At 45.0% G+C, this 19,480-nt stretch overlaps 1 protein-coding gene across 2 annotated transcripts; it reads left to right on the top strand.

Moving 5' to 3' along the window:
* The first annotated feature begins 3 nt into the window (after positions 1 to 3).
* RTCA (RNA 3'-terminal phosphate cyclase) lies at positions 4 to 18,716 on the top strand. 2 transcript variants are annotated; one of them, XR_014221028.1, is made up of 12 exons: positions 4 to 188; positions 1,745 to 1,845; positions 3,185 to 3,328; positions 5,591 to 5,714; positions 12,913 to 12,971; positions 13,167 to 13,308; positions 14,719 to 14,843; positions 14,977 to 15,035; positions 15,322 to 15,416; positions 16,322 to 16,426; positions 17,666 to 18,082; positions 18,119 to 18,716. XR_014221028.1 is itself a non-coding variant. In XM_082227970.1 (11 exons), exons 1-11 carry the CDS (start codon positions 141 to 143, stop codon positions 17,762 to 17,764), a joined length of 1,101 nt encoding a protein of 366 aa, XP_082084096.1. In that variant the 5' UTR covers positions 4 to 140; the 3' UTR covers positions 17,765 to 18,716. The 2 variants fall into 2 exon arrangements, 1 of the variants encoding a protein (XP_082084096.1); XM_082227970.1 differs by having other exon boundaries at positions 17,666 to 18,716.
* The last annotated feature ends 764 nt before the right edge of the window (positions 18,717 to 19,480 follow it).

The raw sequence follows: 19,480 nt of genomic DNA, 5'->3' as shown, positions 1-19,480 counted from the left end.
GGAGGCGGTGCTTCAGCCGAGTCTGCGGCTTCCCTTCCTCGCTGGCGGCGGCCTGGAGCAAAGGGCGGGGGTGCCGGCGTCTCCTTCTCGCTCAGGTCCGCAGGCTGCGGGGCTCGGATCCTCGACGGTGGCTTCCGATCATGGGCGATCCACAGCCGGTGGAGATCGACGGCGGCATCATGGAAGGGGTGAGCTGGGCATTACGCGCGGGGCCGGTTGCCTTTCTCGGGGTTCATAGCCGCCATGGACCTGAATGAATGGGGTTTTTTTTTTGGGGGGGGCGGCCCGGCCTCCAGGTAGATCGGAGTTGCATTCTTGGATATTGGGGGGGGGGAGCATCTCCCCTTCGATCCCCTGCCGTGGAGCCGCATAACCCCTTGCTTGCTTTCCCCAAACTGCTTGTGTTTACCTTTCTCCTTACCCCACCCAGGTTAATTAGAGTAGCTGCAGTCCCGCTCGGTGGGGCTTGCTTCTGAATAGAACAGTAGAGTTGGAAGGGGTCCCTAGAGTCATCTAGTCCACCCTCTGCAATGCAGGAATCTCAGCGAAAGCAGCCATGACAGATGGCCACCCAATCTCTGCTAAAAATACATCCAGGGAAGGAGAGCCCACCACATGGGTAGGCAAACTAAGGCCCGGGGGCGGGATCTTGCCCAATCGCCTTCTAAATCCAGCCTGCGGACGGTCCAGGAATCAGTGTGTTTTTACATGAGTAGAATGTGTCCTTTTATTTAATGCATCTCTGGGTTATTTGTGGGGCCTGCCTGGTGTTTTTACATGAGTAGAATGTGTGCTTTTATTTAAAATGCATCTCTGGGTTATTTGTGTAGCATAGGAATTCGTTCATTCGCCCCCCAAAAAATATAGTTCAGCCCCCCCACAAGGTCTGAGGGACAGTGGACTGGCCCCCTGCTGAAAAAGTTTGCTGACCCCTGGCCCACCACCTCCCCTTCCACTGTAGAACAGCTTCTTCCCCTCAAAAGAGCTTTTCCTGATGCTTAGTCTCCTTTCTTGTAACTTGAAGTCGCTGGTTCGAGTCCTGCTCTCCAGATCAGGAGAATACTGCCAAATTTTCTCCTTGCTCAGGGTGCCGTATTGCCAAAGTCCGCCCCTGGTTAGTAGCCCACCTTGCAGGTGTGCTGCTGCAAGTCACATTTATGACAAAAATCAGAAAGCGCTTTAAAAGCAAGCTGCAGTCAAAGGAATATAGGTGGCTGCCTTATAAGAAGCCAGACCATTGGCCATGTAGCTCTGAAGTGTTGGCACAGACTGGCAGTAGCGCTTCAGGGTTTCAGGCATGGGTCTGTTCTAGGCCTTCCCTGAGACCCCAGTAACTGAGCATGCGGTTGTTTGCATAAAAAGCACGTCCTCTGCCACTGACTTACGCAGCAATGAACCTGCTAGCACACTTGCAAAGCTAGACAGTATGGTTTCAAATTGGATGGGGGACCACATGTTGAGATTCCTGCCTTGCAGGGGGTTGGACTAGATGACCCTGGGGAGCCCTTCTGACTCTACAATTCTGTTATTCTACGGCCTTTCCCCGAAGACCTCTGCCTACCCACCCGGGTACCCAGTGGGACTTGTGTCCGCATGCATACAAATAGACTGGGTAACTGCAATAGCAGGACAGTACTTAATTTCTGGAAAGAGGAGCAGTCTGCCTGGAAACAGTGACAAGGCTGTACTTGTATGACCGTTGCTTCTATCTGTGGCAAGTATTGATCCTCTCTTTTCTTTTCAGGGTGGCCAGATCCTGCGTGTGACCACAGCTCTGAGCTGCCTCTGTGGTACGCCCTTACATGTGAAAAATATCCGAGCCGGCAGGAGTCAGCCTGGCCTTAGGTAGGTCTAGGAGAACAGTTGTCAAAGCGGTTTGCTTTAGGAGAGGCATTGGGGAACCTCGTTGCCCCCAACCTGGCAGGCCAGCTTTGATAGGACAGCCCACCTGTCAATCACCTCACCCCATGATGCTCTGCATCTGGACATTATCGCTTCAGACTGCAGGTTGGGAATATCAGCGGGACTGAATGCGCATCCGTTTTGCATAGCAAACCAAGTCGGGGTAGACAATCATCAAGGACCACCCTGCTGAGAGCCTGAGGGTCCTGCTCCTGCCTCTATCTACCTGAGCCAGTGTGGGGCCTGACAGGCTTCATAAGGACTGGTGTTGCTGCCCTGCAGAGAGTACTGCTTTTTCTGTTAAATTGATTTTAAATTTTTTTTATGTCCTTTTCAATCATTTTAAAAAGTGATTTAACTGTTTTTAACGTACATCCTCTGCCATTTTAAAATGTGTTTGGGGGGAGGGTTGTGGTTGTTTTTGTTTGATTGTGTGCTTCGTGGTTTTGTGTTCTGATTTTATCCTGTGGACTGCCCTGAGGCCTATGGGTGTAGGACGGTACTGTATATAAATTCAAATAATAATAGATAACACTTGGGGAGATAAGAGTTGGTTTCCAGACATTTCATAGAATAGAATCATAGAATCATAGAGTTGGAAGAGACCACAAGGGCCATCGAGTCCAACCCCCTGCCAAGCAGGAAACACCATCAGAGCACTCCTGACATATGGTTGTCAAGCCTCTGCTTAAAGACCTCCAAAGAAGGAGACTCCACCACACTCCTTGGCAGCAAATTCCACTGTCAAACAGCTCTTACTGTCAGGAAGTTCTTCCTAATGTTTAGGTGGAATCTTCTTTCTTGTAGTTTGGATCCATTGCTCCTGGCACTCTTCAGCTATTTATTTTATTTATTGCTAGACTACAACTCACATCCGCCCTGACCTTTAGCTGCGCTGATGGTTGATTGGAATCCACAGTTTGGAAGCCCACAGAGTCTCCAGTCCTGTTCTAGGGCAAGATTCTCCCCGACACGCTCATTTTCTATGTGTAGGAATCTTTTGTTGTTCTTGCTGGGTAGCATTCAATCCCTATTCCCAGGGAATTCTGCAGCTGTGATAGCACTGGTTTCCTCTTTCCCTGGAAGATGGTTGCTGCTATGACCACTAACTTTATTGGCCAGGGACAATGGCTGCTCACCCTGAGCTTGCAGGCAAGTTACTGTTTGCACCTCTGGTGTACTGAGAAGTTTGCACCGGGCATGCAAAAATCTAGCATTCTTTGCTACATGAGTGCATACGCAGGCTTTGCTTCTGTTCTAACTCAGTCCTCTTGACTTGAAGGCCTCAGCACCTGTCAGGATTGAAAATGGTTCGCGACCTTTGCAACGGGCAGATGGAAGATGGAGAAATCGGATCGACCGAAGTCACTTTCATGCCAGGGAAGATCCAGGGTGGAACCCACGTCGCGGATACCAAAACAGCGGGGTATATCTCTGCGACTCCTTTGCGTGCTGATGTAGCAATTGTTATTCCGTGTTCAAGAGAAATTTTACATAACAGAATGAAAGAAAATGGATCCAGTATTGACAAGACACCTTGCCGGCTTAAAATGCCGATGGCTCGTGTTTTTTCTTGCTGCCTTTCAGGTTGAATTTGCCTTTCCTTGCACACACAAGTTGCTGTGTATAGACGTTACCTGCTGTGGGTCCACACCCTCAGGTGGTGATGTCTTTGCCGGACATACCGTATTTTTCGCTCTATAAGACGCACTTTTCCCCTCCTAAAAAGTAAGGGGAAATGTGTGTGCATCTTATGGAGCAAATGCAGGCGGGAGGCTCTGCTCAGCGCTCCCTTTAAAGAGCCACGTGGAGCGTGTGTGGCTGCCCTTCTCCCTCCTCGGGGAAAAGCCCCCAAGAGCCGCACACACGCTCTGCGCGCTCTTTAAAGAAAACACGGCTCTTGGGGGAGCCTTCCCGCTGCCCGGGAGAGGCTGTGCGCGGCTATCCCAGAAGCCAGAACAGCAAGAGGCTATCCCAGAAGCCAGATCCCTCTTGCTGTTTTGGCTTCTGGGATTCAGAATATATTTTTTCTTGTTTTCCTCCTCCAAAAACTAGGTGCGTCTTATGGTCTGGTGCGTCTTATAGAGCGAAAAATACAGTAATTGTCCAGTTGGTTTCTCTGCCTCCTGGAAATCCAGAAGGAAAATGAAATGTACTCACATGTACCATACCTGGGGCTCTCTGCCACATGCACCTTGGTTTTTATACTTTGCCAAGTTGCCTCCTTGCACAATCTTTATTAGTAAAGCAGATGTGAAACTGGTGGCAAATGAAATTCGTGGAAAGGGATGCCATGTTTGAGTTAGATTGAAGCTGTCTTGGGGAAAACTGCATCAAAATGCAGTGTTTCACCAGAAACTTCAAGATAGCTCTGGATCTTGGGTGGCACGTATTCATGGATTTAAAAAACATCAACAGGAGTGCACTGGAGTCATAATTAATAGTAATATTTATAGCTTTTCTTCGCAAACTCTGAACACTGGGACTGGCTTTTTGAAGCTTTGTTAACTGGGTCACAGATTTTCTGTGAGCTTGGCGGTTTGTGTGTTTTAAAGTATAACCCTTTTCTAAGGTTCCTCTCTGTCACTGGTAGATAGTGTGAGATGTAATCCATTGGATCAGTCAAGTACAACATTTCTTGTTTCCCTAGAGTGGACACAGACAGGGGGATGTTACTCCAGCCAGTATAACTTCCTGTTACACCTGGTCTGGAGCATCCTCCCCCTAATTGTGACCAGGTAGGTGGCCGTGACCCTTGCAGACCCCACAGCAGGTCCAGTCACACAGCCATCTTCCTCTTTTACCCATTTGCCTTGACTGTTGTGTCTTTATTCTTTTGAGAGGGATCAAAGGGGACTTACCAGGAATAAATCCAATCTGGGCATGCCAGACTGGATTGCTTAGCTGAAGAGATTCAAACGAATCTGCAAACCAGCTTCCTGCTGTATAAGGCAGGCATGTTCAAAGTGTGGCCCGGGGGCCTAATCTGGTCTGCCGATCGGTTTAATCTGGCCCCTGCGGCAGTTAATTTCCTGGGGTAAAATCCTAAAAGAAGGTCAACAACTTCAATCCTAAAATAAAGGTCAACAACTATGGTCGGCCCTCATGCATGTTCATTTCATCAAATCTAGCCCTCATTGAAAAAAGTTTGGACACCCCTGGTATAAGGGGAATGCACTCTGCTACTTGACTCACTAGCATGTGTGAAGGAAGGATAATATTTAATAATAATAATAATAATAATAATAATAATAATAATAATAATAATAAATAAACAAATAAATAAAATTTATTATTTGTACCCCGCCTATCTGGCTGGGTTTCCCCAGCCACTCTGGGCGGCTTCCAACAAAGATTAAAAATACATTAAAATTTCACACATGAAAAACTTCCCTGAACATTTAGATGTCTTCCAAATGTCAGGTAGTTGTTTATTTCCTTGTCATCTGATGGGAGGGCGTTCCACAGGGCAGGCGCCACTACTGAGAAGGCCCTCTGCCTGGTCCCCTGTAGCTTTGCTTCTCGCAATGAGGGAACCGCCAGATGGCCCTCCTCTTCTATATCCTCTCCTACTATCCACAACATTCCCACAGATAGAAAATTGTATCTGGGAGTTTGGGAATCCCCATTGGCTCCAGTCCCTCCATAATAAAGAACACATTCTGTCTCTGTCTCATTCCCGTTGCAGGAGTGTCTGCCTGCTGATGCAAGTTGCAATGCCCTGTGTGCTCTTTGCAGCCTCTCCATCGGAGCTCCGTTTGAAAGGTGGCACCAATGCAGAGATGGCTCCCCAGATTGACTATACGGTGATGGTAAGTTGACCCTTCCATCTTTGCAGCCCACGTCAGTCCTTTGCTTCATTAGACTTTGGCAACAACGTTACACAAGAAAGCTACATCCGAAATACATTGCCACCAAATGGTTAAGTGGACCTAAATTCCAGAAAGTGGAGATAAAGCCACAAAAAGTTACTAGTTCTCAGTTTTCCACATCCACCTGCTTTGGCGTTGTGGCATGCTGTTGGCAGGAAAGAGGAAAGAATAAATTTGTTTTTGGTAGCTTCCCTGACCAGACTACTTGAATGGTCTGATGCTGCAGCTACGATGGTATGGCTCTGAGTAGTCCTTTGTCAGGCAGATGTCAGATTTGTTGTTGTTGTTTAGTCGTGTCCGACTCTTCGTGACCCCATGGACCAGAGCACACCAGGCACTCCTGTCTTCCACTGCCTCCCGCAGTTTGGTCAAACTCATGCTGCTAGCTTTGAGAACACTGTCCAACCATCTCGTCCTCTGTCGTCCCCGTCTCCTTGTGCCCTCCATCTTTCCCAACATCAGGGTCTTTTCCAGGGAATCTTCTCTTCTCATGAGGTGGCCAAAGTATTGAAGCCTCAGCTTCAGGATCTGTCCTTCCAGTGAGCACTCAGGGCTGATTTCCTTCAGAATGGATAGGTTTGATCTTCTTGCAGTCCATGGGACTCTCAAGAGTCTCCTCCAGCACCAGAATTCAAAAGCATCAATTCTTTGGCGATCAGCCTTCTTTATGGTCCAGCTCTCAATTCCATACATCACTACTGGGAAAACCATAGCTTTTACTATACGGACCTTTGTTGGCAAGGTGATGTCTCTACTTTTTAAGATGCTGTCTAGGTTTGTCATTGCTGTTGGTTTCTGCTCTCTTCACTGTGCAGCGAAGTGCTTGTCACAAGACAATGTTTACATTCCACAGTCAGAGTACTGTTGGGTTTTCCCACGGGAATGGGAAGCTGGATGTGACGTACACTGGTTTCCTGTTTTTTACTTTCTCTCGGTGTTCTTCATTCCGAGGAGAAGGACGGTTGCTTCTCTGCTCCCGCAGAGGCAAGATGCATGTTTGTAATTTCTCAACATTGAACTGAAAATAAAGCAACATTAAGCATGTGGCACGTACTGCTCATCATTCCGTTGTGCACAGGACTCTGCAATTACAACATTTTTGGTTCCGGGCCCAGAAAGACGCAATCAAACTGAAGGATGGAGACTCCAGCAGTTGAGTCGGAATGCCGGCAGAGGAACAGAGAAACGGATCGGCGTTATCTGCTCTGCGCGTCGAGTTTGATTGATGAGAAGGTATGTGCTCATGCTCCGGGCAGCCTGCCAGCTACTAGTTTATGACTTTATGGCTGGACTTTGAACTTTTAAAGCCGTTTTGCCGCGAAACAGGCAAAGGCTATAAGACACAAGCTCACAGGCTTGGAGGCTGGGAAAGCGAAAGTGCTTTTGGATGTAGCTGCTGTACTGTGACGCAGCTTGATTAAAGCAGCAATGATGGCTAATGCAAAGCTGGCTGATGTTTTTGGGATTCCTAAGCTCAATAAGAAGAATTATACGAACTGGGTGCAGTATGCAGAGGCAATTCTGCGGAAAGAGGGTCTGTTTAATGTTATTACAGACAACCCCCCTGCTCCAATTACAGATGAATGGGCTACTAAGGATTCCAAAGCAAGGGGAACTCTTACATTGATAGTATCCCCAGAAGAGCTCTGTCTGTTGCGTGGAAAGACCACAGCCAGAGAAATTTGGAACACTTTAAGAGAGTCTCACTTGAGGACAGAGGCTGGTTCCTCAATGTACTACTATGCCAAGCTGCATGGTATGGCTCTTGCTGAAGGTGGAGATGTGCGTACACATCTGATGGAGATGCAGAATCTGAGACACGAGTTGCAACAGAGAGGACTCAACTTTCCAGAGGCTGTGTATTCCTTTATGATACTACATTCTTTGGGTCCAAGTTGGGAGTCCGTTGCCACTCAGATTGCTGTTCAGCCAACTGCTCAGCTCACAGTAGCCTATGTTACTGCCGTGATCCAGAATGAAGCAGATCGCCGGGGTGCTAGCTGCATGGGTATGGGGGAGTCTTCACAGACGTCATCCCAGAGTGCACTGGAACCACCAGAGGGCGCCAAAGCTTTGAAGGCAGTGAAATGCTACTCGTGTGGACGTCTAGGCCATATGAAGAGGGAATGCAGATATCCCAGGGCCAAGACAGAGCAGCGCAGCGGAAGCTCATCGCGTGGAAAAGGCCAAAGCAAAGGCAAAGGTCCGGTCTCCAGGACAACGCAGCACAAGGCGATGGTCTCACGCTTCACTCCAAAGGTTGCAAAGGTCCAGAAGACGTCTAGATCTTTCTTCGTTGTTGATTCAGCAGCTACCCACCACATGTGCAACGATAAGAGACTGTTCGTGTCTTTTACACCGCAGGAAGGTGTGATTCACCAGGCGGATGACCACACGATCCCCAGTCAAGGCTACGGAACTGTTGTTCTTCACAGTTTGGACTTATCGATACAGGATGTACTGTACGTTCCGGATGCCACACACAATCTTCTCAGTGTGATGCAGCTGAATGAACGAAACATTGACGTTTCCTTCAAGAACAAGAAATGCACCATCACAAAGAAAGACGATTATGTATTGCATGCTGAAAATGTTGATCGTTTGTTTGTTTTGTATTATGATGATGTTGTGCAGAATGAGACTTGTTGCATTGCAGGTTCTAACAAAAGTTTGCATGCAGGATGTATTCATGATTTTCACCGAAAATTTGGTCATTTGCATTTTGAGGCGGTTTCTAAAATGCCTGCCTTGGTTGAAGGTATGACTATTAAACCCTGCAGGTACCACATGAAGTGCAAGGCATGTGCAGCAAACAAGGTGAAAATGGCTGCGAAAGGTAAGGTGTCTAGTAGGCAAGCTACAGAACCATACCAGGTTGTTCATGCTGATTTAGTTGGTCCACTATCGCCCTCTTTGGGTGGCAATAGGTACTTCATGGTTCTCATTGATGCATTTTCCAGGTATATTTATGTGTACAATCTCAAGCAGAAATCAGAGGCTTTTCCAAGGTTCAAGGAATTCTGTCCTTGGTTGGAAAATGTGCATGGTAAAAAGATAAAGACTCTTTTCACTGATCGCGGGGGAGAATTCACTTCTCAGCAGTTTGAAGCTTTTCTGACTGAGAAAGGAATTCAACACGATTTGTCCAGTCCTCGCTTGCCATGGCAGAATGGACTTTGCGAAAGGGCAAATCAGACATTGCTTCAAGGGTTAAAAACCTTGCTGCATGATGCCAATCTTCCAGAGAGTTATTGGGCCGAATCTCTCTCATGTTTTGTTTACAGTTACAATCGCAGGTTATCTTCAGCGATTGGTTGTACCCCCTATGAGAAGATGTTTGGCAAGAAACCATACATCAAACACATGAAAATTTTTGGTTCTGATATGTGGGTTCACTCACCACAAAGCTCCAAATTAGACAAGCGTGGATTGCATGGTATCTTTCTAGGTTATCAGAAAGGTTCTTACAGAATAATGATGACTGACTCTAAGACAATTAAACTCACAAGAAGTGTTGAGTACAATGCCAAGTGGGGGGAGAATGTGGGAATTTTCCAATGTTATCCTGATGACAGTGATGAAACTGAGGATAAGCAGCCACAACAACCCACACCCACTGATGAAGGTTCTGATTCTGAGTCTGAAACTGAATCGGATAATTCAGAGGATTTCAAGAGTGCGAAAGCCTCTATGCGACCCTCTGAAAGCTCTGATCAAGAATTGGAAGAACCATTGTTCACAATAGGCCACTTTTCTCCTAAGAAGGAAGAGGAAAGTGTTGAAGACCAAAGGCTAATTCGCAGGTCACAAAGAGCCACAAAAGGCAGACCTCCAAAGAGATTTGCTGATGAATATGCTAAGACAGCAGTAGCAGCTGTTAAAAGCTCCAAGAAGGTATTTGAACCTTCAAGTTTCCAAGAAATCCAGGATTTGGATTCTAAGGAAGCTGAGCCATGGTTAAATGCCATGAAGGCTGAGCTTGATTCCTTAGAAAGGAACAAAACTTGGGAGCTAGTTCCAGTAGTTCCAGGAATGAAACTGCTTGGAAGCAAATGGGTCTTCAAAGCGAAGACTGATCAAAATGGCAAGATAGTCAGACACAAAGCCAGATTGGTAGCCAGAGGTTTTGCACAGGTACCAGGTGAAGACTATCACGAGACCTACTCACCCACCGTGAGATATGAGAGCATTAGGCTTATGCTCAAGCTAGCTGCAGAGGAGAATCTACACATTAGTCACCACGATGTGAATACAGCATTTTTGTACGGATCTCTAGGTGAATCACTTTATATGCTTCCACCTGATGGCGTACAGGTAAAACAGGGATTTGTTTGTGCTCTGAAGAAGTCCCTTTATGGTCTCAAACAAAGTGCACGGTGTTGGCACACAAAACTCACTGAAGCATTGTTTTCTCTAGGTTTTCAGCAAGGGAAAGCTGATCCATGTGTGTTTGTCAAAGAGGAGGGGCAAAAGAAGCTGTATTGTTTGTTTTATGTTGATGATATTTTATTCTTTTGGAAAGATGTCACAATGTACAATAACGCCCTAGCTCAACTGAAAGAGCACTTTGACATGAAAGATCTTGGTGAGGTAAACAACTACCTATCTCTGGAAATAGAAAGAGATCAAAGTGGTAACATTCTAGTACACCAGTCACGGAAAATTGCTGATGTGTTAAACAAACTGAACCTGATGGATGCTAACCCTGTAGACACACCGATGACAACAGGTTATCAGGTAGATGACACTGAAGAAGCATTTTCTGATACTACACTGTACAGAAGTGTGCTAGGCAAGCTAAACTTCATTGCCAGATGTTCAAGACCTGACATTGCTGTTAGCTGTAATTTGCTAAGCAGACAAGTTAACAATCCTACTGTTAAGGATTGGAAAGCTCTGAAACGCATAGCACGCTATTTGAAAGGCACTATGCATTACAGACTGAGATTTAACAATCAGAAGTCTGGTGGTCTTGAGATTTTTGCAGATGCAAGTTTTGGAAGTGACACTACAGACAGGAAAAGTACGTCTGGAGTTTGCTACATGTACAATCAGGGTCTATTTGATTGGTCATGTAAGAAGCAAACAACAATTAGCTTAAGTACTTGTGAAGCTGAATTGAATGCACTGTCTTATTCACTTAAGGATTGTGAATGGTTGTTACAATTGTGCAAAGACATGAAAATTCCTGTCAAATGTCCAATCCAGGTTTACCAGGACAACAAAGCATGTTTGGCTTTGCTGAATTCAGAAGGTTGTAAGCAAAGCACGAAACACTTGCAATTGAAGGTGCAACATGCTAGGGAACATATTCAGAAGGGACTCGTAACGGTGTCCTATATGCCAGGTAATGAAATTCCTGCTGATGTATTGTCCAAGATTGTATCAAGGGATCAACACTGTACCTATGTACAGAAGTTGGGTTTGTACTGATATTGTACGAACACGCTGCCCAGTGATGTTCACAGAAAGGGGGAGGATGTTGGTTTCTGCTCTCTTCACTGTGCAGCGAAGTGCTTGTCACAAGACAATGTTTACATTCCACAGTCAGAGTACTGTTGGGTTTTCCCACGGGAATGGGAAGCTGGATGTGACGTACACTGGTTTCCTGTTTTTCACTTTCTCTCGGTGTTCTTCATTCCGAGGAGAAGGACGGTTGCTTCTCTGCTCCCGCAGAGGCAAGATGCATGTTTGTAATTTCTCAACATTGAACTGAAAATAAAGCAACATTAAGCATGTGGCACGTACTGCTCATCATTCCGTTGTGCACAGGACTCTGCAATTACAACAATTGCTAGGTTTGTCAGAGCAATGACAAACCTAGATGTCAGACAGTCCCATATAAAGGCAGATTATTTCTTTTATATAGGCAGATTTATTTCCTTTAACTATAATAAACGCGTCTTTGTCTGATCACTTGGAAATAATTCTCACTTGTCACAGGTGACTATGTGAATGCTTGTCTACCAGCCTGGTCACTTCTTGAAACCATTCATTCAGGTGCTATAACTTCTTATTGGTTGAAATAGATGGGATTGTATAAGTAGCACATTACGCCTGACTTCAGAATTGTGGTTCCTTCATAATTTTCTTTGCAGTTCATTTCCTTGAAAGGCATGCTTCAGAAGAATGCAACTTCAAACCATGGATTATTTAACTTTACTAGAGTTTGTTTTAAACCAAGATATATGTAGTGGCAAACCAGGATTTGTGGAAACTAAAAGTCAGCACTGCCCATTGACTCAGTTCAGACACAATGTCAAACCATGATTTTTCATTATGATTTCCCTGTCATGTGCAAGTCTTCTCCTAGTGTGCAGCAAGCCATAGCTTGCTTTGCCTGATTGCAGGAAACAGATTTGCAAAAACTTTATTTTGCCCGCAAGCCACAATCAAACTGTGGTTTCAGGTAATAGTTTGCAAATGAACAATGATTTGTACAAATCAGCATTTTCTGCATTCAGACAAATTAGAAGCGGCTGCTTTTAATCTACTTCCCCAACACTGCTGCCGTGTGCAATTGAAGGGGAAGAGGGATTGTGAGAGTCCAAGACTTGTTTTTACCCTGTTTTTTATTCTGCGAACTGCCCTGAGATCTCATGATAATAATTTGTTATAAATCATAATAAGTAATAAAATATTAATAAGATTGAATTAAGCCACTACCTTACTAAGCAATTTTGTTTGTTTAACTTGTTGCTTGTTACCCAAAGGTTTCCAAGTAAACGTTTAAAAACATAAATACATCATGCCATTAAAAGAATTCATGCAAATTAACTAGTCGACATTTCTAGCTAGCTGTCTTTCTATCGCTATATATGCAGACCTTTTTTTCAGCCAGAACTTGCTGGAACTCAGTTCCGGTACTTCTCAGTTGGGCACCATTGCCATTCTAAGAGAACAAGGGATGTGTTCATGGTGAGTTTCAGCCCCTTTTTTCCAGAAAAATAGCACTGTATCTGTGTATTATATATGCACAAAACAACCTCCCATAGCAATGACTGACGTGTGTGCTTTGGCAGCACACAAGTCAAAAACAACATTCTTTTAACACTCTGACAGGGTGATAAGAAGGAATATTTTGCTCACTAAAATATGTATATATCTGTGTTTTTCAGCAAATGTATTTACTTTCCAGGTCTTCAAACCAATGGTTGAGAAGTTCAGTTTGACCCTGGACTGTGATATAAAAAGAAGGTAAGTCTCAGGCTGTTCCTTTTGTGACTGTGAGGAGGAGATTTGAAGCTTTTAAATAACTGCAGTTTGACATTGCGTTTGAACCTTGAACTGTGCTTAAATAAGCCAGCCATAAACTCTCGTTTTTATTTGACTGGTTTCTTCGTTGCCATGACAGGAACATTACCTGGCCCATAACCTGCTGTTTCTTGACAGGGGCTACTACCCCAAGGGGGGTGGCGAAGTGATCATACGGATGTCCCCTGTAAAACAGTTGAGCCCAGTCGACTTAACCGACCGCGGCACCGTGACCAAGATACACGGAAGAGCCTTCGTAGCTGGAGCTCTGCCAGTCAAAGTGAGCCTGTCCTCATATTTTTAGGGCGTGTCATTTTAGGGGGGAAAACTCAAATGTTTGCAAATTTCTTTCAGTGAGGGGGTCACAAAGTTTTTGGGTGTGAGGCGTTCAAATCTGCTCTTTATTTTTTTGTGATTGGACAACTCTCAGCTTGGTAAGTCCAGCTCATTAACTGCTTTTGGAAAACCAAGGCATTTTAATGTTACCTTCTGGAAATGTCAGTTAATACTAAATAGATTATATATCAATCTTATGTTTTATTACTAACTGCAAGTACAGTGGTACCTCAGAAGTCACACAGAATCCGTACCGGAAGCCCATTCGACTTCCAAAATGTTCAGAAACCAAGGCGCGGTTTCCTATTGGCTGCAAGAAGCTCCTGCAGCCAATCAGAAGCTGCATCGGACGTTCAGGTTCCAAATAACGTTCGCAAACCAGAACACTCACTTCCGGGTTTGCTGAGTCCGGGAGCCAAAACATTCGACTCGCAAGGCGTTCGGGATCCAAGGTACAACTGTACTTGGCAATCATTTTTAATGATTTCTGTGCAATTGGACACACATTTTACTTGCCAAGCAGAAGCAAATTGTATTAATTTAACCAAAACATCCTGTCAAAATATTATAACTTTGTAGCACCCCTCCTTTTGGTGATCTGTCAGTTGAAAAATTAAATGCACCCTCATGGGAAAATGCATGTGTTCTGCTGCACTTGGTGAATAAAAAAAACGTGTAGCTACTTTCTTTCCAGCATATCAGTGAATTTGTAATGCATATGTATGCAGGTACCCACACATATTTTGTTATAGAACCAGAAGGAGAAGGACCATAGTTTTTTATGGGGGGTGTCTCAGGAGTTATCACTGGCACCTTTGATTCAAAGAAGGAACGGGGAGCATGTGATAAGCGAGACCCCTGCCAGAGACTCTGGGGGCGCTGATGTTGGTGAATCAGCCTGGCCTGGAATAATGTATCTTCCAGGGTCTCGTTTTTGTGACATCGGAATAGCACCTCTTTCTAAATATGCAGAGGAACCTAATCCAGATATAGCCAGCCAGTGGGGGTGCCCTGCAGACATTATAGGACTCTAACTCCCATCAGCCCCAATGGTTGGAGATGACAGGAGTCCCAAAAACAAATTTTGGGAAGGCACTACATTAGCTACCCCTGACCTACATTGTATAGACATTGTCTAATAGGCAAGCGTTTCCCAAGCAGTAACATGCTTTGCGTATAAGAGACACTTTAGCAAGCCAGGTGTCTGTGCGTCAAGCTGCCGAGGAGTAAGGAGAATTTTATCGCCCGTTTTGTATGATAGAAGCCATTTTCTACGTAGGAACTTCAGACTATGGTGGAAAGCTCTTCTGTCGAGGTTTCAGTTGTTTTTCTTTGTTTGACTTTGTCACGTTAGTTAGCAAAAGACATGGCGTCGGCAGCAATGAGGTGCATCAGAAAGGAAATCCGAGACCTTGACGTCAACATTGAGGCTGTTCGAGAACCGGATAATGAGGCCTTTGGAACCGGAAGTGGAATAATGTGAGTGGGCTCAAATTGCAGGTTTCCGCACGCTCGCTATCCGGAAATTCACTTATCTGCACTTTAAAGTTTTCCAAAGGCTGCTTTCTATGCATAACTGTTCCAACATCTCACCCTCCCCCCTTCTGTTTAGAATTGTTGCAGAGACTTCCACAGGTTGTTTGCTGGCTGGATCATCGCTTGGTAAAAGAGGTGAGGATTTGGGCAAACAGGATTTTTAATTATTATTTTTTTGGAAAAAGCTTCTAATGGAAACTAATCTGGCGCTCTGACATGCTTCGTGGTGGTGTCTTATTTTATATTATCTATGTTCTGCGTAATTACGACGTAATAATTACAGTCATTAAAAGGCCACATTCTTGAGCTACGGTAGCTAACCTTTTTTTTTTTTTTGCACATAGCTCACACTAGCACAAAACGCTTGCCACACACGCCGCACAGGTGTGTTAGGTTCTACCTGTGCTTCTTCTTCACACAGGTAAAAATGCTGACAAAGTTGGAATCGAAGCCGCCGAGATGTTGCTTGGAAATCTTCGACATGGGGGAGCAGTGGACGATTATCTGCAAGACCAAGTAAGCGTTTTGTGTAGAGCTGGGAAGGCAAACCTTTTGCCCTCCTTGCATCGTTGGACTCTGCTAGTCTGACCAATGGCCAGGGCAGAGGGGAGTTGTGGTCCAGTAACATCTGCAAGGCCACAGGTTCCCTATCCTTGACACAGGGGTTCCCTCATATAATCATAGCTGTCAACCTTTCCCTTTTCTTGTGAGGAATCCTATTTGGAATAAGGGAATTTCCCTTAAAAAAAGGGAAACATTGACAGCTATGCATATAAGGAAACAAGAGTTTGACAAGGTCAGGTGGAGGCACCTCCCAAAACGAGAAGGGCAGAATATCAGGCTTGTCGGTGGTCTTGAAAGGGCTGCACCCTGGCACCTACCTGGGAGTAAGTCCCCTTGTGACACGGGTGGCACTGTGGTCCAAACCACCGAGCCTCTTGGGCTTGCTGATCAGAAGGTTGGCGGTTCGACTCCCCGCAACAGGGTGAGCTCCCATTGCTCTGTCCCAGCTCCTGCCAACCTGGCAATTTGAAAGCACACCAGTGCAAGTAGATAAATAGGTAGCACTGCAGCAGGAAGGTAAATGACATCTCTGTGCGCTCTGGTTTCCGTCACGGTGTCCCGTTGTGCCAGAAGCAGTTTAGTCATGCTGGCCACATGACCCAGAAAGCTGTCTGTGGACAAACGCCAGCTCCCTTAACCGTTAAAGCGAGATGAGTGCTGCAACCCCATAGTCGCCTTTGACTGGACTTAACCGTCCAGGGGTCCTTTACCTTTGCTGACTTCTGCAAAGACATGAATAGGATTTTATTGTGAGTTATGTGGGCAAGGAGTGTTACTTCAACTGGCTTTCTTTAGCTGCCATGGGAGTTGCATCACTAATAATGATGTGGTTTTTTTTCTTCCTCTCTCTTCTCAAGCTAATCATTTTCATGGCTTTAGCAAATGGCCTCTCCAGAGTGAAAACTGGACCAATTACTCTCCATACAAAAACTGCTATACATTTTGCAGAACAGCTGACAAAGGTGAGTGATACATAGTTGTTTTTTTTTAATGTCGGTTGATGAGTACACACTTCACAGACTTGCTTTCTCTAGTTATCGTAATTTTCACTCCATAACACACATTTTTTTTCCTCCTAGAAAGTAAGGGGAAATGCCTGTGCGTGTTACGGAGCAAATGCTTCCCTTCTCCGTGGCCCGCTTTGACAGAGCAAAGCGGGAGAAGAGCCGCTGAGTGGGGAGGAGAGAGGGACAGAGAGCCTGCTTCTTTAAAGGAGCAAAGCGGGAGAGGAGAGGAGCCTGTCCGGCTCCTGTCCGGTTGGCTCCTTTAAAGCAAGCAGGCTCTCTGTCCCTCCTCCCCACTCAGCTCGCTAAATAGCAGCAAAGTTTTTCAGCTCGCTAAGCCGGGGAGGTGTGAGAGAAGCAAAGCCTGCTTGCTTTAAAGGAGCAAAGTGGGAGAGGAGAGAAGCCTTCTCCCCTTATACCCCTCTTCTGCATTATTAGCAGCATCTTTCTCCACCCACCCCACGCGTGCTCCTTGTCCCTTGAGTGCTTTTACTTCCCTCCCCACTTAAAATGTGGTTATAAAGCACAGATCCACATGGATCCTCAGGATTTTTGCACCGTGTCACCCCAAATTCACCATCAGATCACATAGCATGTCCATGGCTACAGCCTGCACCCAAAAAATCACGCACCCACTGTTGCCTGGGGCCGCAGTGGTGCAAAAACGTGGTTACAAACATGGATCCACGTGGATCCTCAGGATTTTTGCATTGGGCTACCCCAAACTCACCGTCAGATTACATGTCTGTGGCCACAGCATGAACCACAAAAATCATACATACACTGTTTCATTTAGAATGTTTTTTTTCTTGTTTTCCCCCTCTAAAAACTACGTGCGTGTTATGGTCGGGTGCGTGTTATAGAGCGAAAAATACGGTAGATATTTTCAGTAGTTTATGCTGCTGTTATGGAATAGTCTCCCTCAGGTGGGGGTCTAGCAAAGCCTTCTCAGGTCTGTTCGTATGACAAGTTTACTCACGCTTTTAACACCTCAAGTTTTAAACTGAACGTTGTTTACTATCAGTTTTGTACTATTATTGTTATTATTATTATTATAGTATTTTATTTTCAGAGCCTGATTTTAATAAGCAAGCTCTTGCACGTCATGCAAACAATATACAGGTGGCTACACATGTGCATTTTAAAGAATACGTTAATAAACCCACTTTATGACACTTAAAATTATTTTCATTGCAGGCTAAATTTACTGTGACAAAATCAGAAGAGGACGCTTCCCCCAAGGATGCCTACATTATCGAGTGCCAAGGAGTTGGACTGCTAAACACCAATTTGTAGCTGCTGCTGTTTGTTGGAATGGTTTAATTATTATTATTTTGGCTTTGTTTTTGTTTTGCCTTTAAAAATATTGCTGACATCCTCAAGGGAGAAAAGTGTGATTAGTGTTAGGTTTGAATTAATTCTAATAAAGGACATCCATTTTGGGCTCTCTAGATAATAAAAAGCCTATATTGCTGCTGTTAAACACAGCAGATGATCAGTATAGATCACAGCAGAGTGGGGAAAGCGATAGCTTCGGCTTTTAAAAACGGACTTCTGTGATTCGGTCGTTCTTGTCCCCTGTTGGGAGCTGATCATATGGAATCCTTCACGTGCGTTGCAACAAAAATGTCGACAAAAAGTCATTTTCAGCAGTTTCTGTTCACATCTCTTTTTTTATTTCTGTAACCCTTTCTTGCACATATAAAAATAAAGCAGTCTCAACAGATGAAGATATTTGCTACTTATTACCAGTAAAAGGGCAGAGGTTTGTAAATAATATGGGGGGCATTTTCTGACCTGTATGACCTGGTTTGCATCAGGTGTGCAGGTTCCGGAAAGGGAGAATGTAGCTGTGTCCCTTCTCCCTGTCCATTTACTGCTGCAAGCTTTGACTTAGCGCAGTCGCTCCCAAACTTGAAAACTGCCGAGGGTCTTGGTATACACGCTTAATGATATTTCTGCCTGTTGTAGCAATTTCAGTGCGCTGTGCTAGACGCCGTGTGCTTTATAATTGTGTTTTCGTTGCTCCTTTTCTTACGTTGCATTTCTTGTAGCCCAGTTTGAGTTCCGCAGAATTCAAGCTGTAACGCAGCGCAGCGCGAGAAAGAGAAGAAGCGATAAGAACGCCATTAAAAATCAGTGCGAATATTTAAGGCAGACGTGCCACAAACCCTTCACACTTGGCACTCTCCCAGTCCTCTGCAATTTCTGGCTGTTTTTTTAAAATATATAAAATGTATTGAATATACATCTCTCCAGCGTTGTCTGTACTTTGCCCCATGTGCAGAGTTGGAACTCAGAAGGCAGAGGTGGGCATAGTGATAGTTGTTTTAATTTGATCAGTTACGTGTTGTTAGTACAACATCAGGGCCATGCGGGTGTGTGTGTGTGTGTGTGTGTGTGTCCAAGTGTCCCTATTTTCCAGGGACAGTCCTGGATTTACAGAAGCTGTCTCAGTTTCTGATTTGATCCCAGAACGTCTCGCTTTCCCTTAGGACGTCCCTATTCTCATTGGAGAAATGTTGGAGGGTATGGTAAGACGTCTCTGTTTTCATCAGAGGGTATGCAGTCAAGTAACCCCTGAGCCAAGGAGATAAGTAACCAGTGCTCTTTTTTTCTGGGGGTACGCAATACCGACACCTTTTTTTCCTAGAAGCACTGTAAATAACTATACAACCTTTAGAAGACATCTGAAGGCTGCCCTGTGTAGTTTTATTATGTTTTTATATACAGTGGTACCTCGGGTTACATATGCTTCAGGTTACATATGCTTCAAGTTACAGACTCCGGTAACCCAGAAATAGTACCTCGGGTTAAGAACTTTGCTTCAGGATGAGAACAGAAATTGTGTGGCGGCAGCAGCAGGAGGCCCCATTAGCTAAAGTGGTGCTTCAGGTTAAGAACAGTTTCAGGTTAAGAACGGACCTCCAGAACGAATTAAGTACTTAACCCGAGGTACCACTGTATGTTGGAAGTAGCCTATTACTATTTTTATTTTATGGAATAGGACAT

This window comes from Podarcis vaucheri (genome assembly GCF_965113315.1).
Source record: "Podarcis vaucheri genome assembly, chromosome: 6".
Lineage (NCBI taxonomy): Eukaryota > Metazoa > Chordata > Lepidosauria > Squamata > Lacertidae > Podarcis > Podarcis vaucheri.
Note: the sequence above shows the minus strand (reverse complement) of the source record. Positions and strands in the feature narration are given on the sequence as shown.

Excerpts from the sequence above, each read along its gene's own strand:
- RTCA (XM_082227970.1), top strand. The coding sequence starts at position 141 with ATGGGCGATCCACAGCCGGTGGAGATCGACGGCGGCATCATGGAAGGG. Across the intron at positions 15,036-15,321 it reads ATCATCGCTTGGTAAAAGAG|GTAAAAATGCTGACAAAGTT; the intron begins GTGAGGATTTGG and ends TTCTTCACACAG. Across the intron at positions 15,417-16,321 it reads ACGATTATCTGCAAGACCAA|CTAATCATTTTCATGGCTTT; the intron begins GTAAGCGTTTTG and ends TCTCTTCTCAAG.